The 24,217-nt window shown below is 44.9% G+C and overlaps 2 protein-coding genes across 7 annotated transcripts in view; one reads left to right on the top strand and one right to left on the bottom strand.

Annotated features, from left to right (window-relative positions):
* Nucleotides 1–9,879, top strand: part of LOC139552850 (tripartite motif-containing protein 3-like) — a 116,154-nt gene extending 106,275 nt beyond the window's left edge. For all 6 annotated transcript variants that reach the window (XM_071364946.1, XM_071364941.1, XM_071364945.1 and 3 more), the window contains 2 exons: nt 2,283–2,423; nt 6,250–9,879. In XM_071364946.1, coding sequence (XP_071221047.1) covers nt 2,283–2,423; nt 6,250–6,402 — 294 coding nt within the window. In that variant the 3' untranslated portion in view covers nt 6,403–9,879. The remainder of the gene's footprint in view (nt 1–2,282; nt 2,424–6,249) is intronic.
* Nucleotides 9,880–14,573: 4,694 nt separating this feature from the next.
* The window catches only part of trim47 (tripartite motif containing 47), a 32,071-nt gene continuing 22,427 nt past the window's right edge, over nt 14,574–24,217 (bottom strand). The window contains exons 8-10 of the mRNA XM_071364940.1: nt 22,625–22,743; nt 22,144–22,325; nt 14,574–20,674 (exon numbers count right to left, since the gene is read on the bottom strand). Of these exons, the coding sequence (XP_071221041.1) occupies nt 20,327–20,674; nt 22,144–22,325; nt 22,625–22,743 (649 nt within the window). The 3' untranslated portion in view covers nt 14,574–20,326. The remainder of the gene's footprint in view (nt 20,675–22,143; nt 22,326–22,624; nt 22,744–24,217) is intronic.

The raw sequence follows: 24,217 nt of genomic DNA, 5'->3' as shown, positions 1-24,217 counted from the left end.
TATCGATGGCGGTTATGATATTGTTTAGGACCTTGAGCGTGGCTGAGGTGCACCCATGACCAGCTCGGAAACCGGATTGCACAGCGGAGAAGGTACGATGGAATTCGGTCAGTGATCTGTTTGTTAACTTGGCTTTTGAAGATTTTAGAAAGGCAGGATCAGGATGGATATAGGTCTGTAACAGTTTGGGTCTAGAGTGTTTCCCTCTTTCAAGAGGGGGATGACCGCGGCAGCTTTCCAATCTTTGGGGATCTCAGACAATAAGAAAGAGAGGTTGAATAGGCTAGTAATAGGGGTTGCAACAATTTCCGCGGATAATTTTAGAGAGGGTCCAGATTGTCTAGCCCAGCTGATTTGTAGGGATCCAGATGTTGCAGCTCCTTCAGAACATCAGCTGTCTGGATTTGGTTGAAGGAGAAGCGGGGGGGGGGGGGGGGGGGGGGTGTAGCCAGGTGGAAAGCATGGCCAGCCGTAGGAAAATGCTTATTGAAATTATTGATTATCGTAGATTTATCGGTGGTGACAGTGTTTCCTATCCTCAGTGCAGTGGACAGCTGGGAGGAGGTGTTCTTATTCTCCATGGACTTTACAGTGTCCCAAAACTTTTGGAATTAGTGCTACAGGAAGCTAGCCTTAGCTTTCCTAACTGACTGAGTATATTGGTTCCTGACTTCACTGAAAAGTTGCATATCGCGGGGGCTATTCGATGCTAATGCAGAACACCACAGGATATTTTTGTGCTGGTCAAGGGCAGTCAAGTCTGGGGTGAACCAAGGGCTATATCTGTTCTTAGTTCTACATTTGTTGAATGGGGCATGCTTATTTAAAATGGAGAGGAAACACTTTGGAAGAGCATCCAGGCATCCTCTACTGACGGGATGAGGTCAATATTCTTCCAGGATACCCGGGCCAGGTCGATTAGAAAGGCCTGCTCGCTGAAGTGTTTTTTAGGGAGCGTTTGACAGTGATGAGGGGTGGTCGTTTGACCGCGGACCCGTTACGCACGCAGGCTTGAGGTTTGTTTTGTTGTTTTGTATTGAATCAAGTAACTCTTTTGTCTAAGTGTATTTTGTAAATAACTTTGCCGGCTATAACTGTTAGGAGAATTAAGTTCTCATGTTCTTTAACCAATTAAATTAAATTACTCAGTCTGCTATATCAGGATTTGTAGGATACTGATAGAAATAAAAACAGACAGAGGCCCAGTCTACAATAGTCAAATGTTTATTTACAGGAATGTTCTGCCTATCATTTCCTGTACATTGGTCTATATACCTCACATTTCGTCATAAATGTCCCTCCTCCTCTCAGAAACAATGACAATATAGTTCACAAGTCTTCCTGTCATACATTGTCTGCCACCTGTTATACAATCTACTACAAGCCCAAGGTCTCTCCCCTCCCTGGGTGAGGACAGAATGTCCTGTAAGGAACACAGTAGTACAGCTTGTCTGTCGATAGCTCCTCTTATCTCATACATTGTCTCACACTTGCACCCTGCTTACATACTAAAAAGGAACAAAAAGTCCTTGTCCTAATTCTGACTAAAACTACACACATCAGATTTATAGAGGTATGATTCTAATAAATTTCATACAATCATACAATGACAGGGTAGTTTTAGTTATAGTTCTACGTTAAATGTATACATCATTTAGTCATTATTCATAAAAATCCAATAACAATAACTAACTTTAAGCACTGTAAATAATGATGGACACTTATGAACCTGAACCTTCTGCATCTCTACGTTGCATATTCTACTGAATCTCTGCCCGTAACAAGATGTCTACCCTGCATATTCTACTGAATCTCTTCCCGTAACAAGATGTCTACCCTTCATATTCTACTGAATCTCTGCCCGTAACAAGATGTTTACCCTGCATATTCTACTGAATCTCTGCCCGTAACAAGATGTTTACCCTGTATATTCTACTGAATCTCTGCCCGTAACAAGATGTTTACCCTGTATATTCTACTGAATCTCTGCCCGTAACAAGATGTTTACCCTGTATATTCTACTGAATCTCTGCCCGTAACAAGATGTTTACCCTGTATATTCTACTGAATCTCTGCCCGTAACAAGATGTTTACCCTGCATATTCTACTGAATCTCTGCCCGTAACAAGATGTCTACCCTTCATATTCTACTGAATCTCTGCCCGTAACAAGATGTCTACCCTTCAGATTCTACAAGGAAACGATCCTTTCAATTCACCCCCCCCCCCCCCCCACTGGTGTGACATCACAGAGGTGTGTGTGTGTCTACTCCCTGTCCCCAGGTGTACAGTGCAGACGGTGAGTTCCTGTTTAAGTTTGGTTCCCATGGCGAGGGGAACGGCCAGTTCAATGCCCCCACCGGAGTTGCCGTGGACACAAATGGGAACATCATCGTGGCCGACTGGGGCAACAGCCGCATACAGGTGAGGCCACACCCACAGCACCTAATATAGGTGAGGCCACACCCACAGCACCTGATACAGATGAGGCCACACCCACAGCACCTAATACAGGTGAGGCCACACCCACAGCACCTGATACAGGTGAGGCCACACCCACAGCACCTAATACAGGTGAGGCCACACCCACAGCACCTAATACAGGTGAGGCCACACCCACAGCACCTGATACAGGTGAGGCCACACCCACAGCACCTGATACAGGTGAGGCCACACCCATAGTGCCTAATACAGGTGAGGCCACACCCACAGTGCCTATTAAATGTGGGGCCACACCCACATCTCCTAATACAGGGGAGGCCACACCCACAGCACCTAATTTGGGAGATAACTCGTTGTTTCATCCTACATGTAACCTAACATCTCAGGCATGAGACGCACACAAACAATAGAGATGCATAGAGGACTCTAGTGCCCAAAAGCTTGTTTTAGCATGGGCAGCACCATTGAGGACTTTCAACAATTTGAAGTAGTCAAATTGGGTGGAACTTCCTATGGTTTAAGGAAGGATCACATAATTCCATGCAGGTCATCAGGAGGGATCAGCGATTGAATTATACTGGTGAGGAAACATTCCATCACTGCAGGGGGCAGTTACAACCTTGTCTTTACACCTGTTCCAACAACACCCTCCAGGGGGCAGTAAATCACCAACCTTGTCTATATACCTGTTCAGACAACACCCTCCAGGGGGCAGTAAATCACCAACCTTGTCTTTATACCTGTTCAGACAACACCCTCCAGGGGGCAGTAAATCACCAACCTTGTCTTTATACCTGTTCAGACATCACCCTCCAGGGGGCAGTTACAACGTTGTCTTTACACCTGTTCCAACAACACCCTCCAGGGGGCAGTATGCACCCCTTTCAGTTTGTTTGCCAACTCATAGAAGTAGTAGGAGAAGAAACGTGACTACTTAAAAATGGTGACTGCCTTAATGGCGCTGCCAGTTCTCTAACAGACACAATAATGGGAAAGATGTTGTATTCTCTATTGATCTCTATGACACAAATAAAAAAATAAAAAAAGCAATTTCACCTGGGTCAAGATTAGCTATCCGAGTGTATGGTGAAGATGAGTTTGACTCACGCTGTCTGTCGTGACGAGGTAGCTCTGCCTGCGACGTAAAATCAGTCACCCTCAGCCCAAGAAATCAAATCAAAATCAAATCAAATGTTATTGGTCACGTACACATATTTTCACAGAAGTTATTGTAGGTGCAGCGAAATGCTTATTCTTCTAGCTCCAACAGTGCAGTAATACCTAACTAAATGCTTGTGTTTCTAGCTCCAACAGTGCAGTAATACCTAACTAAATGCTTGTGTTTCTAGCTCCAACAGTGCAGTAATACCTAACTAAATGCTTGTGTTTCTAGCTCCAACAGTGCAGTAATACCTAACTAAATGCTTATTCTTCTAGCTCCAACAGTGCAGTAATATCTAACTAAATGCTTGTGTTTCTAGCTCCAACAGTGCAGTAATACCTAACTAAATGATTGTGTTTCTAGCTCCAACAGTGCAGTAATACCTAACTAAATGCTTGTGTTTCTAGCTCCAACAGTGCAGTAATACCTAACTAAATGATTGTGTTTCTAGCTCCAACAGTGCAGTAATACCTAACTAAATGCTTGTGTTTCTAGCTCCAACAGTGCAGTAATACCTAACTAAATGCTTGTGTTTCTAGCTCCAACAGTGCAGTAATACCTAACTAAATGCTTGTGTTTCTAGCTCCAACAGTGCAGTAATACCTAACTAAATGCTTGTGTTTCTAGCTCCAACAGTGCAGTAATACCTAACTAAATGCTTGTGTTACTAGCTCCAACAGTGCAGTAATACCTAACTAAATGCTTGTGTTACTAGCTCCAACAGTGCAGTAATACCTAACTAAATGCTTGTGTTTCTAGCTCCAACAGTGCAGTAATACCTAACTAAATGATTGTGTTTCTAGCTCCAACAGTGCAGTAATACCTAACTAAATGCTTGTGTTTCTAGCTCCAACAGTGCAGTAATACCTAACTAAATGCTTGTGTTACTAGCTCCAACAGTGCAGTAATATCTAACTAAATGCTTGTGTTTCTAGCTCCAACAGTGCAGTAATATCTAACTAAATGCTTGTGTTTCTAGCTCCAACAGTGCAGTAATACCTAACTAAATGCTTGTGTTTCTAGCTCCAACAGTGCAGTAATACATAACAATAAAACGGGGCAATAGTTATTTAGTTCAGTTACCTTTGCCTTCTTTGGTACAGGAACAATGGTGGACACCTTGAAGCAAATGGGGACAACAGACTGGGATAGGGAGAGAGAGATTTAATATGTCCGTAAACAGCCAGCTGGTCTGCATATGCTCTGAGAACACGGCTTGGGATGCCTTCTGGGCCGGCAGCCTTGCAAGTGTTAACCCGCTTAAATGTCTTACTCGCGTCGGCAGCTCTGTGTTTTCCTCTAAGCGAGCGAAAAAGGTGTTTTGCGTCGGTGTCCACGACGTCCCTTTATAATCCGTGATTGTCTGGAATCCCTGCCACATACGCCTCGTGTCTAAGCCGTTGAAGAGGAAACATCCTCCTAATCTAAGGGCTAAGACGTTGTTTTCCCAAGCGGGAGCCTGGGGGTTCAGATCCATTTACAAAACAAAACAATTTCAGATGGGAAAAAAAGGGCTGTAAGAACAGAATTGAACCCAAAAACTACAACTGAAACAAGACTCCAGCCACCCTAGTCACAGACTGTTCTTTCTGCTACCGCACGGCAAGCGGTACCGGAGCACCAAGTCTAGGTCCAAGAGGCTTCTAAACAGCTTCTACCCCCAAGTCATAAGACTCCTGAACATCTAATCAAATGGCTGCACAGACTATTTGCATTGCCCCTCTGTTAAAGGAATTGTTTACTATATGTTCGTTAACCAATTTAATTATAACAAAGCAAACACTCTGTCCGTTTCTAAGAATTTGTAAGATTCTTATTTGCATAAAATAGACAAAGACCAGCCACCAAATTAATCAATAGCGTTTATTCTCGAGAGATCTCTACTCAAAATACCATGTACATTAGTTTATATATCACACATAGCGTCATAGCGTCCTAAAATGTCCCTCCTCCTGTCCGACAAGACAAAGCTGATTCCAAAGTCCATTCCAACACACTAACGCACATACATTACACACTATATCTGGATTATTTCCTGAAGTCTCACCACACTTTATTACCACTTAGCTGACAGTTCCAGTCCCCCCCCCAGATACGGAAAACCTAGAGGGGCTCTGGTTGTCTTGTCTTATCTCCACAGAGTTATAGCTTGGTCGGTTCAAACATAGGTTAATGATCCACTTAGTTTTCTTTAGGCACACACATACATTCCTTTCTTCCCCAATGGTTATCATTTCTAATTACCCCTTGTCCATGCTACATAACCTCTAATCCTAATGGTTAAGTTTCTGGGTAGAATTATTTAATAATTTATCTTAAACCTTGATAAAATATCTTAACACCCCCCTCTTTTACGCTGTTGCGACTCTCTGTTATTATCTATGCATAGTCACTTTAATAACTCTATCTACATGTACATATTACCTCAATTAACCGGTGCCCCTGCACAGTGCCAGTACCCCCTGTAAATAGCCCCGCTATTGTCATTTTACTGCTGCTCTTTAATTATTTGTTAATTATTTTAAAATGTATTTTTCTTAACTGCATTGTTGGTTAAGGGCATTTCACTGTAAGGTCTACACCTGTTGTATTCTGATCTGTGAATTAAAATTGGATTTGATTTGATACGCCTTTTTCTTTCCCCAGGTATTTGACAGCGCTGGTTCCTTCCTGTCATATATCAACACATCAGCTGACCCTCTTTACGGCCCCCAGGGTCTGACCCTCACCTCTGATGGACACGTGGCCGTAGCCGATTCTGGAAACCACTGCTTCAAGATCTACCGCTACCTACAATGACAGGGAGATGGAAGGATCGGGAGGTTGGAGGGAGAGAGAGAGGGACATGTAGCTATGGCTGACTCTTCAAAGGTTTGCAGGGATGGATGATAGGAGGGGTGGACAGATGGAGGGACAGAGAGGTGGACACATGGACCGACAGAACCACTGCTTCAAGACCTACTGCTTCCTACAGTAGGATGGATGGATGGAGAGTTGGACAGACCGAACCACGGTTCTCTACCTACAGTAGAGCGACTGACAGTTGGGACTCTCCACCTGCAGCTTTACCTTGTTCCCCGTATGCCACTTTCTGCACATTCCATTCTGCCAAACTCTCCAGCCAGACAAGGGAGAACTGAACTCTCCTTTAGGAGGCTGGAGTGGAATGGAAAATACGACTTTATCATAGGTGAATCAGATAAATACTTGACAACAGGAAAATTAATACGTCCATACTCCAGGAAACAGTGTTAATATGTCCATACTCTATGAAACAGAGTTAATATGTCCATACTCCATACCCTGTTTGTGTCTATTCCATCGGGGACCACTTTGGAAACAAGTGGAATCGATTTAGCGTGTTATCCCCTTGGGTTGTAGTCAGTCATCTTTTACCATTAAATCTAAAGGAGTGTTACGTCTGCCATTTTGTGCGATCTATAACCTTAAATAGATGTACATAATGTATATCTTTTTTTGTGTGTAGAGGTACCTGAATACTTTCTTCCTTCCTGTACGTGTTAAACTATAGACTGCAGATCAATTCACTGTCTAGGTACGCTATGTAGAAGAGATCAACCACTTCACAAGATATAGTATGTGAGGTTGGACTGTATGAATTGCAAATATCAAGAGCACAAAGTTAAACACATTTCTATTTGTGTTCTTTTTCTAAAGAACTTAAACAAAGGACTTGTTTTTATTTTTAAGATTGTTCCCTTTCTACATGATTTTATCTTTTAACAAAAAACGTTTTTTTTCAATCTAATTTGCTCCTGTTTAGATGTCCTCCTCTTCCTGGCCTTGGGTGTGTCCCAATAATTCCTCCTTCTTCCTGAAGTGTGCACTTGTTCGGGCTAAAGTGAGTTTCCATATACTGTACCAGTCATGTCCTTTTAATAGAGTGGATGTCCGCGCCTCCCCGGGAAATCAAATTAGTCAGTTTTAAGCAAGAGATATCTTTTTTTTTTTTCACGGGCTGCGTCTCAATCCACCACATCTGAAAGGTGGCAGAGCTGCAGCGGTGATTGTCAGACCAGGAGAGATTCCAAAAATCGCTCTTCTCATGAAAAGGCCTGTAGGGTCCACACGGAAAGCCGAGACTCTCACAAATGCGTTGGTGTTCTCCATTTTGCTCTACGACCCCCCCCCCCCCACAAGCGTCAACGACTCGTCTGAAGTCGGTACCGCTGATCTGCCAAGCTCTGTCTGTAGCGTCCGAACAGTTTGGGCTACACACTGATAGGAGACGAACACAAACGTGTTGGTTGTTTTGCTCTAGGATGCCCATAAGCCTCACAACACTAGTCTGAAGGTACCCGTTTATATATGGAAGTACTTCATTGCCCAAGAATGGGGGGTAATATGGGTAATTAAACATTTAAAAAACATTTACTGTATCTCAGATATAGAACAAACACGTCAAGACCTTCTATTTTGACTAGCTTTTTTGACTAGCTATTTTGCCATGTATAAATATCTTATTCAATTCATTTACATTGGCTAATAGACATTTGGGAAAAATACCTTCCTCTCTTCGACTCCTCCGTGGCCCGGAAACCGATAAGTGGTAGAGGAAAGTGTCAATTAGTTTGTAGGGGAATGGAAGAGTGTCCTCCCCTCCCAGAGTATCCTCCCCGAGTGTCCTCCCCTCCCAGAGTATCCTCCCCGAGTGTCCCCCCCTCCCAGAGTATCCTCCTCGGGTGTCCCCCCATCCCAGAGTATCCTCCTCGGGTGTCCTCCCCTCCCCGGGTGTCCCTCCCTCCAAGAGTGTCTTCCCCGAGTGCCCCCCCCCCCCCCCCTCCCAGAGTATCCTCCCCGAGTGTCCCGCCCTCCCAGAGTATCCTCCCCGGGTGTCCCCCCATCCCAGAGTATCCTCCCCGGGTGTCCCCCCCATCCCAGAGTATCCTCCCGGGTGTCCTCTCCTCCCAGAGTATCCTCCCCGGGTGTCCTTCCCTCCCCGGGTGTCCCCCCCCTCCCAGAGTATCCTCCTCGGGTGTCCCCCCCTCCCAGAGTATCCTCCCCGGGTGTCCCTCCCTCCAAGAGTGTCCTCCCCGAGTGTCCCCCCCCCCCCCCTCCCAGAGTATCCTCCCCGAGTGTCCCGCCCTCCCAGAGTATCCTCCCCGGGTGCCACCCCCCTCCCAGAGTATCCTCCTTTCACCTAGGATAGTCCTTTGTTGTAATATATGAGTGTAATATATGCCACACCCCCTTTGAATCAGCTGTTGTTTTGTCAGAGGAGAAGAGAAGAAAAGCAAGCAGACATTTATAAACAACCTGCTACTTAAAGGTCTGCCACAACTAGCAACATTTATTTCTACCACTTTACACATATATTTTGGATTCCTCCTCTGTAAATGTTATTTGCCTGATGACGCGCCAATGGACAAGGAGAGTTTCATTTCGGTTACGTTTTTATTTGGATAGTCCGGACTATCTGTTGATAAGAAGCTGCTTGCTAAGGTTACGGTTAGAGCTAGGGCTAGCTAGGGCAAGTAGGTATTTGAAATGTTACTGGTAGTCTGTAGAGCCAAATAAAGTGTTAACTTCATATCAAAACAAGCACATTTGCTTCCACATTTCCTCTCCTGGACGAAGAAGGATGAGTTAATGAAACAACCTGTGAATCTCCCCAATAAAGGGAAGTGAACAAGTGCACACTTCTGGAGAAAGGAGATATTATTGGAGCGCAGGCCTTGTGACACTGTAGCACTGAAACACTGCTCACCAGCGCCCTCTAGTGGAGGAAACATTCACATCCAGACTGTTTTACTGAATTATATTGTTGTACATTGTTGTTGTTGGACATTACACAAAGATGATTACTTTCAAAGGAATAATATATATATATATATATATATAACTCTGTGTATATTTAATTATTACTATCCTATATCATATTCTAAAAGTGTATATTAATTCATTATTGTTGTTGTGGCTGACGAAAGCACTTTCTCCATGGGGGTTTGCCAGTATTTGTTCTGTCTTTCAAATCAAATCACATTTTATTGGTCACATGCACATAGTTAGCAGATGTTATTGCAGGTGTAGCGAAATGCTTGTGTTCCCAGCTCCAACAGTGCAGTGATATCTAACAATTCACAACAATACACACAAATCTGAAAGTAAAATAATGGAATTAAGAAAAATATAAATATTAGATTGAGTAATGTCAGAGTGGCATTGATTAAAATACAGTAGAATAAAATACAGGATAAACATATGACATGAGTAAAGCAGTATGTAAACATTATTAAAGTGACCAGTGTTCCATTATTAAAGTGGCCAGTGTTCCATTATTAAAGTGACCAGTGTTCCATTATTAAAGTGACCAGTGTTCCATTATTAAAGTGACCAGTGTTCCATTATTAAAGTGACCAGTGTTCCATTATTAAAGTGACCAGTGTTCCATTATTAAAGTGACCAGTGTTCCATTATTAAAGTGACCAGTGTTCCATTATTAAAGTGGCCAGTGATTCCATGTCTATGTATATGGGGCAACAGCCTCAAAGGTGCAGGATTGCGTAGCCGGCTAGTGATGGCTATTTAACAGTCTGATGGCCTTGAGATGGCCTTTCGCTGTTCAGGAGGCTTTCTTTGTGGTAAATGAGAAGAACATCGCCAGTTAACAGACAAGGGCATGTTGAAAGAGTTTCACCCCCCTGCAGTTATATTCTAATTCAAGGGTGGCCAGCCCTCTTCCTGGAGACCTATACCCTCCTGCAGGGTTTTGTTCCAGCCCTACTCAGAACACACCTGATTCTATTAATCAGCTCCTCCTCAGGATATTGGGCTGGAGCAAAAGCCTGCACGCCCAGTAGCTCTCCAATATGACAGATGGCCAACCCTGTTCTAATTTCCCCTGTTTGAGTGAATAAATCATATACTCTGTGCATGGGCTGTATCTCAATCCACCGCACCCCATCTGCCGCTCCCGAGGCACTGCAACTCAGTGCTAGAGGCGTCACTACAGACCCTGATTCTGATTCCAGGCTGTATCACAACCGGCCGTGATTGGGAGTCCCATTGCGCGGTGCACAATTGGCCCAGCGTCGTCCGGGTTAGGGTTTGGCTGGGGTAGGCCGTCATTTTAAATAATAATTTGTTCTAAACTGACTTGCCTAGTTAAATAAAGGTTAAATAAAACATTTAAATTATTGGAACGGGTGTGAATAAATACTCTGTCCAAGACTTAATTCATGTTACTGATTAGTACTGTCTCTCTCAAACTATTCTGAAAATATTGTATTTGCCTTAGTAATCTCCTACCTTGAGTGATAGTCTTATTGACTCCCTCTAATGCATGATCTAGCGCTTGGACTAAAATAAGATAGTAAGTAATCCAACTCTGAAATAAAATCACCAGAAATATGACATTACTTTTACAAAGATCCTGTATAATATACAGTATACATTTAAAATAGTTTGTTTTGTATTTTGTTCAGATTATATGATTACAAAGGTGTGTGTTAAATATTAAAGACACAACACGGGCATGGATTTCTGGGTGCTTTGTTTGTGTGGTATAAGATATACACTACCGTTCAAAAGTTTGGGGTCACTTAGAAATGTCCTTGTTTTTGAAAGAAAAGCTATTTTTTTGTCCATTAAAATAACTTCAAATTGTTCAGAAATACAGTGTAGACATTGTTAATGTTGTAAAGGACTTGTAGCTGGAAAAGGCGGATTTATTATGGAATATCTACATAGGCGTACAGAGGCCCATTATCAGCAACCATCACTCCTGTGTTCCAATGGCATGTTGTTTTAGCTAATCCAAGTTTAGCGTTTTAAAAGGATAATTGATCATTAGAAAACGCCTTTGCAATTATGTTAGCACAGTTGAAAACTGTTGTTCTGATTAAAGAAGCAATAAAACGGGCCTTCTTTAGACTAGTTGAGTATCTGGAGCATCAGCATTTGTGGGTTCGATTACAGGCTCAAAATGGCCAGAAACAAATAACTTTCTTCTGAAACTCGTCAGTCTATTCTTGTTCTGAGAAATGAAGGCTATTCCATGCGAGAAATTGCTAAGAAACTGAAGATCTTGTACGACACTGTGTACTACTCCCTTCACAGAACAGCGCAAACTGTCTCTAACCAGAATAGAAAGAGTGGGAGGCCCCGGTGCACAACTGAGCAAGAGGACAAGTACATTAGAGTGTCTAGTTTGAGAAACAGATGCATCACAAGTCCTCAACTGGCAGCTTCATTAAATAGTATCCACAAAACACCAGTCTCAACATCAACAGTGAAGAGGCGACTCCGGGATGCTGGCCTTCTAGGCATGGCAAAGCGGTACCGGAGCGCCAAGTCTAGGTCCAAAAGGCTCCTTAACAGCTTCTACCGCCAAGCCATAAGACTGCTGAACAATTAATCAAATGGCCACCCGGACTATTTACATCATCTTTGATTACATGTACAAATGACCTTGACTAACCTGTACCCCTGTACATTGACTCGAATCACATATCACAGTCATAGAAGGTAGACATTTTCCTCAATAAAGCAGCTATCAGTAAAGTCAGTAGTAGTAGGAAAAAGACAGGTGTGAATGTTACACAGGGCAGACCATATTAGTACACTAGTGACTGCTGAGTGTAGCCTAATTACAGGTGTACGAGGTGTACGCAGCTCACCTGTCCTCCTACAAGCCGTCTGGCAAAGAAACCGGTTTGTTCTCAGAATGTGTTAACATTTAACTGTGTGTGTGGTGGGGTACTAAGCAAACACATGGAATTATTTTAAGAGTGTCATAATATGGATAATTGTTTTATTTGATATAGAATTTTAAGACCCCCTGAAGTATATAAATACATTTTAAAAAATGATGAAAAATGATTTTGGGCCTTACTGCTATTAAACCCATACAAACGCATTCAACAACAGATTCACTACATGGAACAACAGATAGTCCCCCACCCCCCCAAAAAAAAAAAATCTAAAGGAAGTTTGTTTTGAAGTGTCTGTCCTATATCTGAGAAATATAAGAAGCATTTGTTTTTTACAGTAAACAGTTTCCATATACAGTGCAATCAGAAAGTATTCAGACCCCTTTACATTCCCCACATTTTGTTACATTACAGCCATATTCCAAGGGGGCTGTCATGTGCCTTTAACTGAGGAGTGGCTTCCCTCTGGCCACTCTACCATAAAGGCCTGATTGGTGGAGTGCTGCAGAGATGGTTGTCCTTCTGGAAGGTTCTCCCATCTCCACAGAGGAATTCTGGAGCTCGGTCAGAGAGACGATTGGGTTCTTGGTCATCTCCCTGACCAAGGCCCTTCTCCCCCGATTGCTCAGTTTGGCCGGGCGGCCAGCTCTAGGAAGAGTCTTGGTGGTTCCAAATTGTGTTCTTCAGGACCTTCAATGCTGCAGAGATGTTTTGGTACCCTTCCCCAGATCTGTGCCTCGACACAATCCTATCTCTGAGCTCTACAGACAATTCCTTCGACCTCATGGTTTTTGCTCTGACATGCCCTGTCAACTGTGGGACCTTATATAGACAGGTGTGTGCCTTTCTAAATCATGTCCAATCAATTGAATTTACCACAGATGGACTCCAATCAAGTTGTAGAAACATCTCAAGGATGATCAATGGAAACAGGGTGCACCTGAGCTCAATTTCAAGTCTCATATCAAAGGGTCTGAATACTTATGTAAATAAGGTATGTTTTTTTTAAATTTGGAATACATTTGCAAACATTTCTAAAAACCTGTTTTCGCTTTGTCATTAAAGAGTAGTGTATAGATTGATGAGAAAAATAAATAATTTAATCAATTTTAGAATAAGGCTGTAAAGAAAGGTCAAAGGGTCTGAATACTTTCCGAACGCACAATATATTGTACTTATATTCATTTTTTTCCCAACTGGTACCGGGGACCTTCAGACGAGTGTTATGGGCCTACTAGAGAGAAACATGTACGGTGTTCATGAGCCTAACCTTTAGTTAGTGTGTAGCCCAAACTGTTCGGACGCTACAGAGAGAAGTTGGAAGATCGACTTCAGATGAGTCCCGAGACGCGTGTAATCATAGAGCATCAGAATAGTGTGCAGCCCAAACCGTTCGGACGCTACAGATTATTTTGTGAGAAGACCAAGCTCGGTGACCTTTCACCGCAGAGTGACATCGGCGGATTGCATTCGAACGCTATATATTTTTTTGGGGGGGGTGTCTCACGGTCTGACAAACGCAGCTGTAGCTCGGCCACCATCCTTCGCAGATGCGGAAAGGCCGACATAAGCGGCTGCGGTGGATTTAGACACCATGCTGATATATCTATATTTTAAATTGACAGATTTTTTTGTATTATGTTAGATTGCGCACAGGTGCGTCATGAGACTTGTAAAATACAATTTGTATTGTGATTCTATGGGTTGGTGTTGTCATGACAACGAATGACAAAGCCAGGTACTGTAAAAAAGTGGTTGTGACAGGGCAGGTATACCGTTTCCCAGGGGACCCTTATTACATTTGAATGTTACGTTCATGACGGTAAAGTAAATCGCAGCCTCTTGCGATATGGATATTGCGCGTCACTATTGCACATTGATGAAAAATCGATTAATTGTGCAGCCCTAGTGAACTGCCCTTCCTCTTGCTTCCCTCTCTAATTTATTGTACCTTTATTTAACTAGGCAAGTCAGTTAAGAACAAATTCTTATTTTCAATGACGGCCTAGGAACAGCTGGTTAACTGCCTTGTTCAGGGGCAGAACGACAGATTTTTACCTTGTCAGCTCGAGCCGTTTACTAGTCCAACGCTCTAACCACGAGGCTACCTGCCGCCTCGAATACCAGTCTTCCCATTCTTACAACAACTGCTCTAGATCAGACCTCCCGTTCTCCTAGAATAATACAGAACATAACTCATCATATTTAAAACAATTCTCAGCCTAAATTACATTATTTTCTAGAGCACTCTGATATCCTAAATTAAAAAAAAACACAAATTTAGTAAATACAACAAAACATTGTCCAGTTACATTTTATTTTCCAAATGTTCATTAGTAACACAAGGACGGTAGGCCTACATACAGTATTGCATTTGTAATGTTCACCAATGACAACATGAACAAACACAACTTTAAAAAACAGCCATTCTTTCCAAAATACCCAATATGCATTGCAATCATTTCATTAAAACAATCATGATTTCATTAAAAATGAAGTAAAACGCTAAATTCAAAAAAAATATGTTTAAAAAACGAATAAATACATTGGTATTCAAGGGTAAATGAATAACAGGATAAAAATAAAAACTTCAAACATAAAGACAACTGACCTTGTGTATTCTTGGGGGTGCGTTCAGTTCGATTGAACGTTTGCTACATCGCGTAACGGTTTGTACTGAACGACACCTTTCCCCAAAGCTTTCTTGTACGTTCTTGAACAGACTAAGGTACATTTGCTTCATTTGGTGAGTGTGACTTGAAGCAATATGTTAAGTATTTAAAAAAGGGCAGCTGTACATTTTGAACCTCCAACCGCTCTCCTTTTTTCAACTGGTCGTTCAGTACAGCACCGTTTCATCGAGCGTTACACTAAATTAATACTGAACGCAGCCCTGTATTTGAACACAACCCCAGTGGAACATTCTGGTTGGACCGCAGATGGTCAAGACGACCATGCTCAAATGGACCAATCAGCAGCCAGAGCAATGTGACCATTGACGGACACACAGCCAATAGGAAAACCTTCTACCCCTGTAAACAGTGTTCTCCACATGTTAAAGCACCAAAAGAAACAACAATAGCCAGATTGCTTTCAGCATCACACAATGTTTTGGAACGTTCAGATAGAAATAGCCTGTGTAGAACAACCATGCCTCAGATGTAGAATAAGGATTCACATCAGCTCTATTCATGGCAGTTCTATCTGCAATGTCTGAGAAAGTTTGGCAACTGAACATGGCCCAGTGTCAGAACTTTAGTTTGACAAAACAATGGAATTGGTTAAACCTTTACGAAATGACGGTGAACCAAAAACTACACACAGGTTAAAAACTTGAAATCTAAAATGGACTATTAAAATAAAATACAAACAAGGTTATTCACAACCGTCAAAGAACAGGATGTAATGTAATGTTAGACGTCAAAGAACAGGATGTAATGTTAGACGTCAAAGAACAGGATGTAATGTTAGACAACAAAGAACAGGATGTAATGTAATGTTAGACAACAAAGCCAGGACCCATTAATAGTCAATGTACCGGTACAGAGGATGTATCGTAGAGGATGCACTGTACAGGTAACTGCCATAATAATAAAGAAAACACTTGAGTATGAGGGGATAAAAAGTATATTGAAAGCAGGTGCTTCCACACAGATGTGGTTCCTGAGTTAAGCAATTAACATCCCATAATGCTTATGTTCATGTATAAAAATGCCCTGATACTTTGGCTACCATGGCTAGAAAAAAAAGAGATCTCAGTGATTTGAAAGAGGGGTCTCATAGGTGCGTGTCTCAGTCATCAGATCTCAACCCAACTCAACACTTACGGTAGATTCTGGCGTGGCGCCTGAGACCGTGTTTTCCATCACCATCCAACAAAACACCAAATGATGGTAATTATCGTAGAAGAACCAATAGAGTTCCAGACACTTGTAGAATCGGTGCCAAGACACATTGAAGCTGTTCTGGTGGCTCGTGGTTGTCCAACACCCTAATTAAGACTCTGTGTTGGTGTTTCCTTTATTTTGGCAGTTACCTATACGTATGTACTTTGTGTTTTAGGAAAATTCAGAGTAGTCCTCCGTTTCTGCACATCAACTATGGAAGCATCTTAAATGGCACCCTATTCCCTATATAGTGCACTACCAGGGTCCATAGGGCTCTGGTAGAAAGTAGTGCACCATATAAGGGAAAAGGGTATGTGGTCATACTGTACTCATAGTAGTGGACAGAACAGCACTTCTCAAAAACTAAAAAAAACTCAACGTGCACCCCTTGGGTTCCCGAGGATCGAGTTTGGGGAAACCCTGTCCTATATAGTGAACTGAATTTGACCAAAGTGGTGCACTGTATATGGTACAGAGTGCTATTGGGGACACGTAATGTGTCTGTAGTAGTGTACTAACACCTCTAATGACTGTCTGTAGGAACAGCCGTGACTGAGAAGCGCCGTTCTGTCCACTACTATGGGTACAGTATGACCACATACCCTTTTCCCTTATATGGTGCACTACTTTCTACCAGAGCCCTATGGACCCTGGTAGTGCACTATATAGGGAATAGGGTGCCATAGGGCTCTGGTCTAAAGTAGTGTACTATATAGGGAATAGGGTGCCATAGGGCTCTGGTCTAAAGTAGTGCACTATATAGGGAATAGGGTGCCATTTGAGATGCAAACACTTCCTATCACAGCTTTTAGAGGTCAGACCACCCCGTGAAGTCCGGCGGGTACAGAGCACGCCGTGAAGTCCGGCGGGTACGGACCACGCTGTGAAGTCCGGCGGGTACGGACCACGCTGTGAAGTCCGGCGGGTACAGAGCACGCCGTGAAGTCCGGCGGGTACGGACCACGCCGTGAAGTCTGGCGGGTACAGACCACGCCGTGAAGTCCGGCGGGTACGGACCACGCCGTGAAGTCCGGCGGGTACGGACCACGCCGTGAAGTCCGGCGGGTACAGACCACGCCGTGAAGTCCGGCGGGTACAGACCACGCTGTGAAGTCCGGCGGGTACAGACCACGCTGTGAAGTCCGGCGGGTACAGACCACGCTGTGAAGTCCGGCGGGTACAGACCACGCTGTGAAGTCCGGCGGGTACGGACCACGCCGTGAAGTCCGGCGGGTACGGACCACGCTGTGAAGTCCGGCGGGTACAGACCACGCTGTGAAGTCTGGCGGGTACAGACCACGCTGTGAAGTCCGGCGGGTACGGACCACGCCGTGAAGTCCGGCGGGTACAGACATTTACATTTACATTTTACATTTAAGTCATTTAGCAGACGCTCTTATCCAGAGCGACTTACAAATTGGAAAGTTCATACATATTCATCCTGGTCCCCCCGTGGGGAATGAACCCACAACCCTGGCGTTGCAAGCGCCATGCTCTACCAACTGAGCCACACGGGACCTCGCCGTGAAGTCCAGCGGGTACAGACCACGCCGTGAAGTCCGGCGGGTACAGAGCACGCCGTGAAGTCCGGCGGGTACAGAGCACGCCGTGAAGTCCGGCGGGTACAGAGCACGCCGTGAAGTCCGGCGGGTACAGACCACGCCGTGAAGTCCGGCGGGTACAGACCACGCCGTGAAGTCCGGCGGGTACAGACCACGCCGTGAAGTCCGGCGGGTACAGACCACGCCGTGAAGTCCGGCGGGTACAGACCACGCCGTGAAGTCCGGCGGGTACAGACCACGCCGTGAAGTCCGGCGGGTACAGAGCACGCCGTGAAGTCCGGCGGGTACAGACCACGCTGTGAAGTCCGGCGGGTACAGACCACGCTGTGAAGTCCGGCGGGTACAGACCACGCCGTGAAGTCCGGCGGGTACAGACCACGCTGTGAAGTCCGGCGGGTACAGACCACGCTGTGAAGTCCAGCGGTTAGAACCAGATGGTGGCATCTCCTCTGACCAGAATATTGGTTGTCAATAACACTTCGCAGACGATTCAACACGTTGAAACGGCCACACTTCGTCAATACCCAGCAGGTGATTAACGGCTCACGGCCATGTCTTGGTGTCCTATAGGAGAAAGGCAACTGTCTTTTCAACGTGATGTCATGTATCAGTCACAACGAGTCCCTGTGGTGCCACACACAACCACCCAGGGAGTCTTTCATTTTAAATGTTTCCATTTTAGAAATTATACAAAGTTTGAACAAGACACTCTGGAACCCCCCACCAAAGCCACAGTAGAATCAGTACCATTCTAGAACACTCCAGGGGCTCTGGCACAAAGCCACAGTAGAATCAGTACCATTCTAGAACACACCAGGGGCTCTGGCTCAAAGACACAGTAGAATCAGTACCATTCTAGAACACACCAGGGGCTCTGGCACAAAGCCACAGTAGAGTCAGTACCATTCTAGAACACACCAGGGGCTCTGGCACAAAACCACAGTAGAATCAGTACCATTCTAGAACACTCCAGGGGCTCTGGCACAAAACCACAGTAGAATCAGTACCATTCTAGAACACTCCAGGGGCTCTGGCACAAAGCCACAGTAGAATCAGTACCATTCTAGAACACTCCAGGGGCTCTGGCACAAAACCACAGTAGAATCAGTACCATTCTAGAACACACCAGGGGCTCTGGCACAAAGCCACAGTAGAATCAGTGCCATTCTAGAACACTCCAGGGGCTCTGGCTCAAAGCCACAGTAGAATCAGTACCATTCTAGAACACTCCAGAGGCTCTGGCACAAAGCCACAGTAGAATCAGTACCATTCTAGAACACTCCAGGGGCTCTGGCACAAAGCCACAGTAGAATCAGTACCATTCTAGAACACTCCAGGGGCTCTGGCACAAAGCCACAGTAGAATCAGTACCATTCTAGAACACTCCAGGGGCTCTGGCTCAAAGCCACAGTAGAATCAGTACCATTCTAGAACACTCCAGGGGCTCTGGCTCAAAGACACAGTAGAATCAGTACCATTCTAGAACACTCCAGGGGCTCTGGCACAAAGCCACAGTAGAATCAGTACCATTCTAGAACACTCCAGGGGCTCTGGCTCAAAGCCACAGTAGAATCAGTACCATTCTAGAACACATCAGGGGCTCTGGCACAAAACCACAGTAGAATCAGTACCATTCTAGAACACTCCAGGGGCTCTGGCACAAAGCCACAGTATAATCAGTACCATTCTAGAACACACCAGGGGCTCTGGCACAAAACCACAGTAGAATCAGTACCATTCTAGAACACACCAGGGGCTCTGGCTCAAAGCCACAGTAGAATCAGTACCATTCTAGAACACACCAGGGGCTCTGGCACAAAACCACAGTAGAATCAGTACCATTCTAGAACACACCAGGGGCTCTGGCTCAAAGCCACAGTAGAATCAGTACCACTCTAGAACACTCCAGGGGCTCTGGCACAAAGCCACAGTAGAATCAGTACCATTCTAGAACACTCCAGGGGCTCTGGCACAAAGCCACAGTAGAATCAGTACCATTCTAGAACACTCCAGGGGCTCTGGCTCAAAGCCACAGTAGAATCAGTACCATTCTAGAACACTCCAGGGGCTCTGGCACAAAGCCACAGTAGAATCAGTACCATTCTAGAACACTCCAGGGGCTCTGGCACAAAGCCACAGTAGAATCAGTACCATTCTAGAACACTCCAGGGGCTCTGGCACAAAGCCACAGTAGAATCAGTACCATTCTAGAACACTCCAGGGGCTCTGGCACAAAGCCACAGTAGAATCAGTACCATTCTAGAACACTCCAGGGGCTCTGGCACAAAGCCACAGTAGAATCAGTACCATTCTAGAACACTCCAGGGGCTCTGGCTCAAAACCACAGCTGAAATGGTTGATCATACATCATCAAGAGTGAATCTGGAATGAGTAGCCACACACACACACACACACACACACTCACTGTCAGAGTTAGCTCTAGGCCTAATCTTCTACCCAGGCGAACACCCCCCCCCCCCTTGCTGTCATCAAGGGTGAATCTGTAATGAGTAGCCACACACACACACACACACACACACACTCTCAGAGTAGGCTGTAGACCTAATCTTCTACCCAGGCACACCACCCCACCCCCCACATCTCAGTAGTAATGACAGATCTGCAGTCTGCTCCCAGGGTCGTTCTTCCCTGGGCTGAAGAAAGGAGATACCGGCTCCTCGAAGTACGCCTCAAACATGTACAACTTCTTCATGGTGACTGCGTCGTAGAAGGACACGCGACCTGCGTCGTAGTCCAGGTACACGCCCACCCGCGGAGAGTTCCAGTAGTCGGCCAGAGGTATCTTGGCATCCTCCTCGTTAGCATATAGCCTGTCTTGCAGACTAAGGCTCCAGTAGCCGGAGGATGGACACAGGTTGACGAAACCTTTCCTGGGACTGTACTCCCCTGTCACCCCCAGGTACCATACGCCCTTGTCCTTCACATCCACCTGAAATAAGAAACAACCACCAACACCTTACTGTACTTGCCTTCATTAAGTTTCCCTTTGTCACCTACATGTACACATGACCCAATTGAAAATGCGGCTTCAACCCCTAGAATTTACATTAGGATCCCAGTGGTTAGAGCGTTGAGCCTGGGGAACAGCGGGTTAACTGCCTTGCTCCGGGGCAGAAAGACAGATTTTTACCTTGTCAGCTCGAGGATTCGATCCGACAACCTTTCGGTTACTGGCTCAACGCTCTAACCACTAGGCTACCTGCCGCCCCCTTGTATACAATTCACCACTAAAATGTTTACCATTAGATATCTGGTGGTTCTCTGTATCTCAGTTGGTAGAGCGTAGTGCTTGCAACGCCGGGATAGTGGGTTCAATTCCCGGGACCACCATATATGTTAAATGGATGCACGTATGGCTGAAAGTCGCTTTGGATAAAAGAGTCTGCTAAATGGGATATACTATATTATTATAATGGCTTTCTGCCAGAAGTCAGAGGTCTGGATGAGATAGTACAGCGGCCATTTTGTCCCTGTGCTTCCTACTAGCTTTGGTTTTCCTACTTTGTTCTTCTCCCCTCTGCTCAGAATATACATCTTCCTTCAGAAAAGCACACATTTACATTTACATTTAAGTCATTTAGCAGACGCTCTTATCCAGAGATCACAACTTTGTTCACTTTCGCTTGTAAAATGTCCACACTCACGGAAAATAGCATTCGGTAGCTACTAGCTATGCTTGTATAACTTTATGAGCTGGATTTGCCTGGCTTTGCAATTAGTTTGTTCGTTTTCACTCGTTAGCATTTAGCTAACAGTGTCTATGTGATTTCGCTACTACTTGTGCTAATTTTGTTAGCATTCTGGTAAAAAGCCATGGGCATTTTTTTTGTTGTTGTTGAATTTATAGCGCCCCCTGGTGTGATGTACCGGTAATACCGTAAATCTCCGGATGGCAGAAGAACGCTATGAAAATCTGGATACCACCCATGTCTAAGGATTACGAATAATCATGAATGAATCGTGAGAAATAGATCAGTGAGAAAGTTAAGAAACACAGATCGTGTCCCCAAAACATGCTAGTCTCTCACCATTACCAATAACAGGGGAATTTAACGTTTTTTGGGGGGGAGGGCAGGTTATGATATTTATGCCCCTGTAACTTCGTTTATTTGAGAGTATATGTATGAAAATACCCTCAAATAAAACATGACATTCTGTACTGTCCTCTCATATGAAATTAAACATTTGATCTCAAATCCAAAAACGCTGGAGTACCCCCCCCAAATTCTAAGATTTAGCTACCTTAGTTGAATACACTAAGTCGTTCTGGATAAGAGTGTCTGCTAAACTATGACATACTTCGCTATCCCAGAGGGGAAACGTGCCTGGTACATACAGCATCATCCTCATCAGACTTAGAAAACGTAATGTACAGTATATATATATAAAGATGATTACCTCCCAGTAGTGTTGTCCGCTGGAGTATTGTGCAGTGGCCAGAATACCACAGAAGCGGGTGAAGCGCTGAGGCAGGTCTGGGTCCTGGCTACGGGCACGCACCTCCTCTACCTTGGTGTCGAAGTCCGTGATGGCCAGGTTAGGGTGAGCCGTGTCTGGGTCCAGGGTCAGGTTCTGGGGCACTGGGAGCAGGAGGGGAGAGAGGGGGGAGGTGGAGGAGGGAGAGAGAGAGAGAGAGAGAGAAAGGGAGGCAGAGGGATAGAGAGGGGGAAGTGGAAGAGGGACAGAGAAAGAGTGAAAAGGTAGAGGGGGTGAGGGAGAGAAAGAGAGAGACAGACAGAGACAGGGGGGAGACGAGGAGAGATATGTTAGACAGGAAGTTCACCTGTGCAGCAAGTAGACATGTAAATAGAAGAGTCAAGAGAGGGTCTGTCTCTGTCTGTCTGTGTGTCTGTGTGTCTGTGTGTCCAGGCCAACTCACTGGTGTGCAACACGTGCATCATTCTTTTCCACAAGATCAGCTGATGGGGTCCAGAGAACTCATTCAGCCAGTCACCCGTACAGTTAACAGATGATATGAGAGGGCTCACCTTTAGAGGGCTGGAGAGAGGAGAGGAAGGGACGAGGAGATATGGTGAGAGAAGAGGAGAGAGAGGAGAGAAGGAGATATGGTGAGAGAAGAGGAGAGAGGAGAGGATGGAAGACGAGGAGGAAAGGGGAGGAGTGAGGGTGGAGGAGAGAGAGAGAGCTTAACATTATATGTATCATACATGTTATATACGATGTCATACTGGACATGTCACTACACGGGGCTGTAACGGGGAGATGACTGTCAACCGTTATTATAGAGTCACTACACGGGGCTGTAACAGGGAGATGACTGTCAACCGTTATTATAGAGTCAATACACGGGGCTGTAACGGGGAGATGACTGTCAACCGTTATTATAGAGTCAATACACGGGGCTGTAACGGGGAGATGACTGTCAACCGTTATTATAGAGTCACTACACGGGGCTGTAACGGGGAGATGACTGTCAACCGTTATTATAGAGTCACTACACGGGGCTGTAACGGGGAGATGACTGTCAACCGTTATTATAGAGTCACTACACGGGGCTGTAACAGGGAGATGACTGTCAACCGTTATTATAGAGTCACTACACGGGGCTGTAACGGGGAGATGACTGTCAACCGTTATTATAGAGTCACTACACGGGGCTGTAACGGGGAGATGACTGTCAACCGTTATTATAGAGTCACTACACGGGGCTGTAACGGGGAGATGACTGTCAACCGTTATTATAGAGTCACTACACGGGGCTGTAACGGGGAGATGACTGTCAACCGTTATTATAGAGTCACTACACGGGGCTGTAACGGGGAGATGACTGTCAACCGTTATTATAGAGTCACTACACGGGGCTGTAACAGGGAGATGACTGTCAACCGTTATTATAGAGTCACTACACGGGGCTGTAACGGGGAGATGACTGTCAACCGTTATTATAGAGTCACTACACGGGGCTGTAACGGGGAGATGACTGTCAACCGTTATTATAGAGTCACTACACGGGGCTGTAACGGGGAGATGACTGTCAACCGTTATTATAGAGTCACTACACGGGGCTGTAACAGGGAGATGACTGTCAACCGTTATTATAGAGTCACTACACGGGGCTGTAACGGGGAGATGACTGTCAACCGTTATTATAGAGTCACTACACGGGGCTGTAACGGGGAGATGACTGTCAACCGTTATTATAGAGTCACTACACGGGGCTGTAACGGGGAGATGACTGTCAACCGTTATTATAGAGTCACTACACGGGGCTGTAACGGGGAGATGACTGTCAACCGTTATTATAGAGTCACTACACGGGGCTGTAACGGGGAGATGACTGTCAACCGTTATTATAGAGTCACTACACGGGGCTGTAACGGGGAGATGACTGTCAACCGTTATTATAGAGTCACTACACGGGGCTGTAACGGGGAGATGACTGTCAACCGTTATTATAGAGTCACTACACGGGGCTGTAACAGGGAGATGACTGTCAACCGTTATTATAGAG

Source organism: Salvelinus alpinus, chromosome 24 (genome assembly GCF_045679555.1).
Source record: "Salvelinus alpinus chromosome 24, SLU_Salpinus.1, whole genome shotgun sequence".
In the NCBI taxonomy this organism is placed as follows: domain Eukaryota; kingdom Metazoa; phylum Chordata; class Actinopteri; order Salmoniformes; family Salmonidae; genus Salvelinus; species Salvelinus alpinus.
This window is presented reverse-complemented; position numbering and strand designations above follow the sequence as displayed.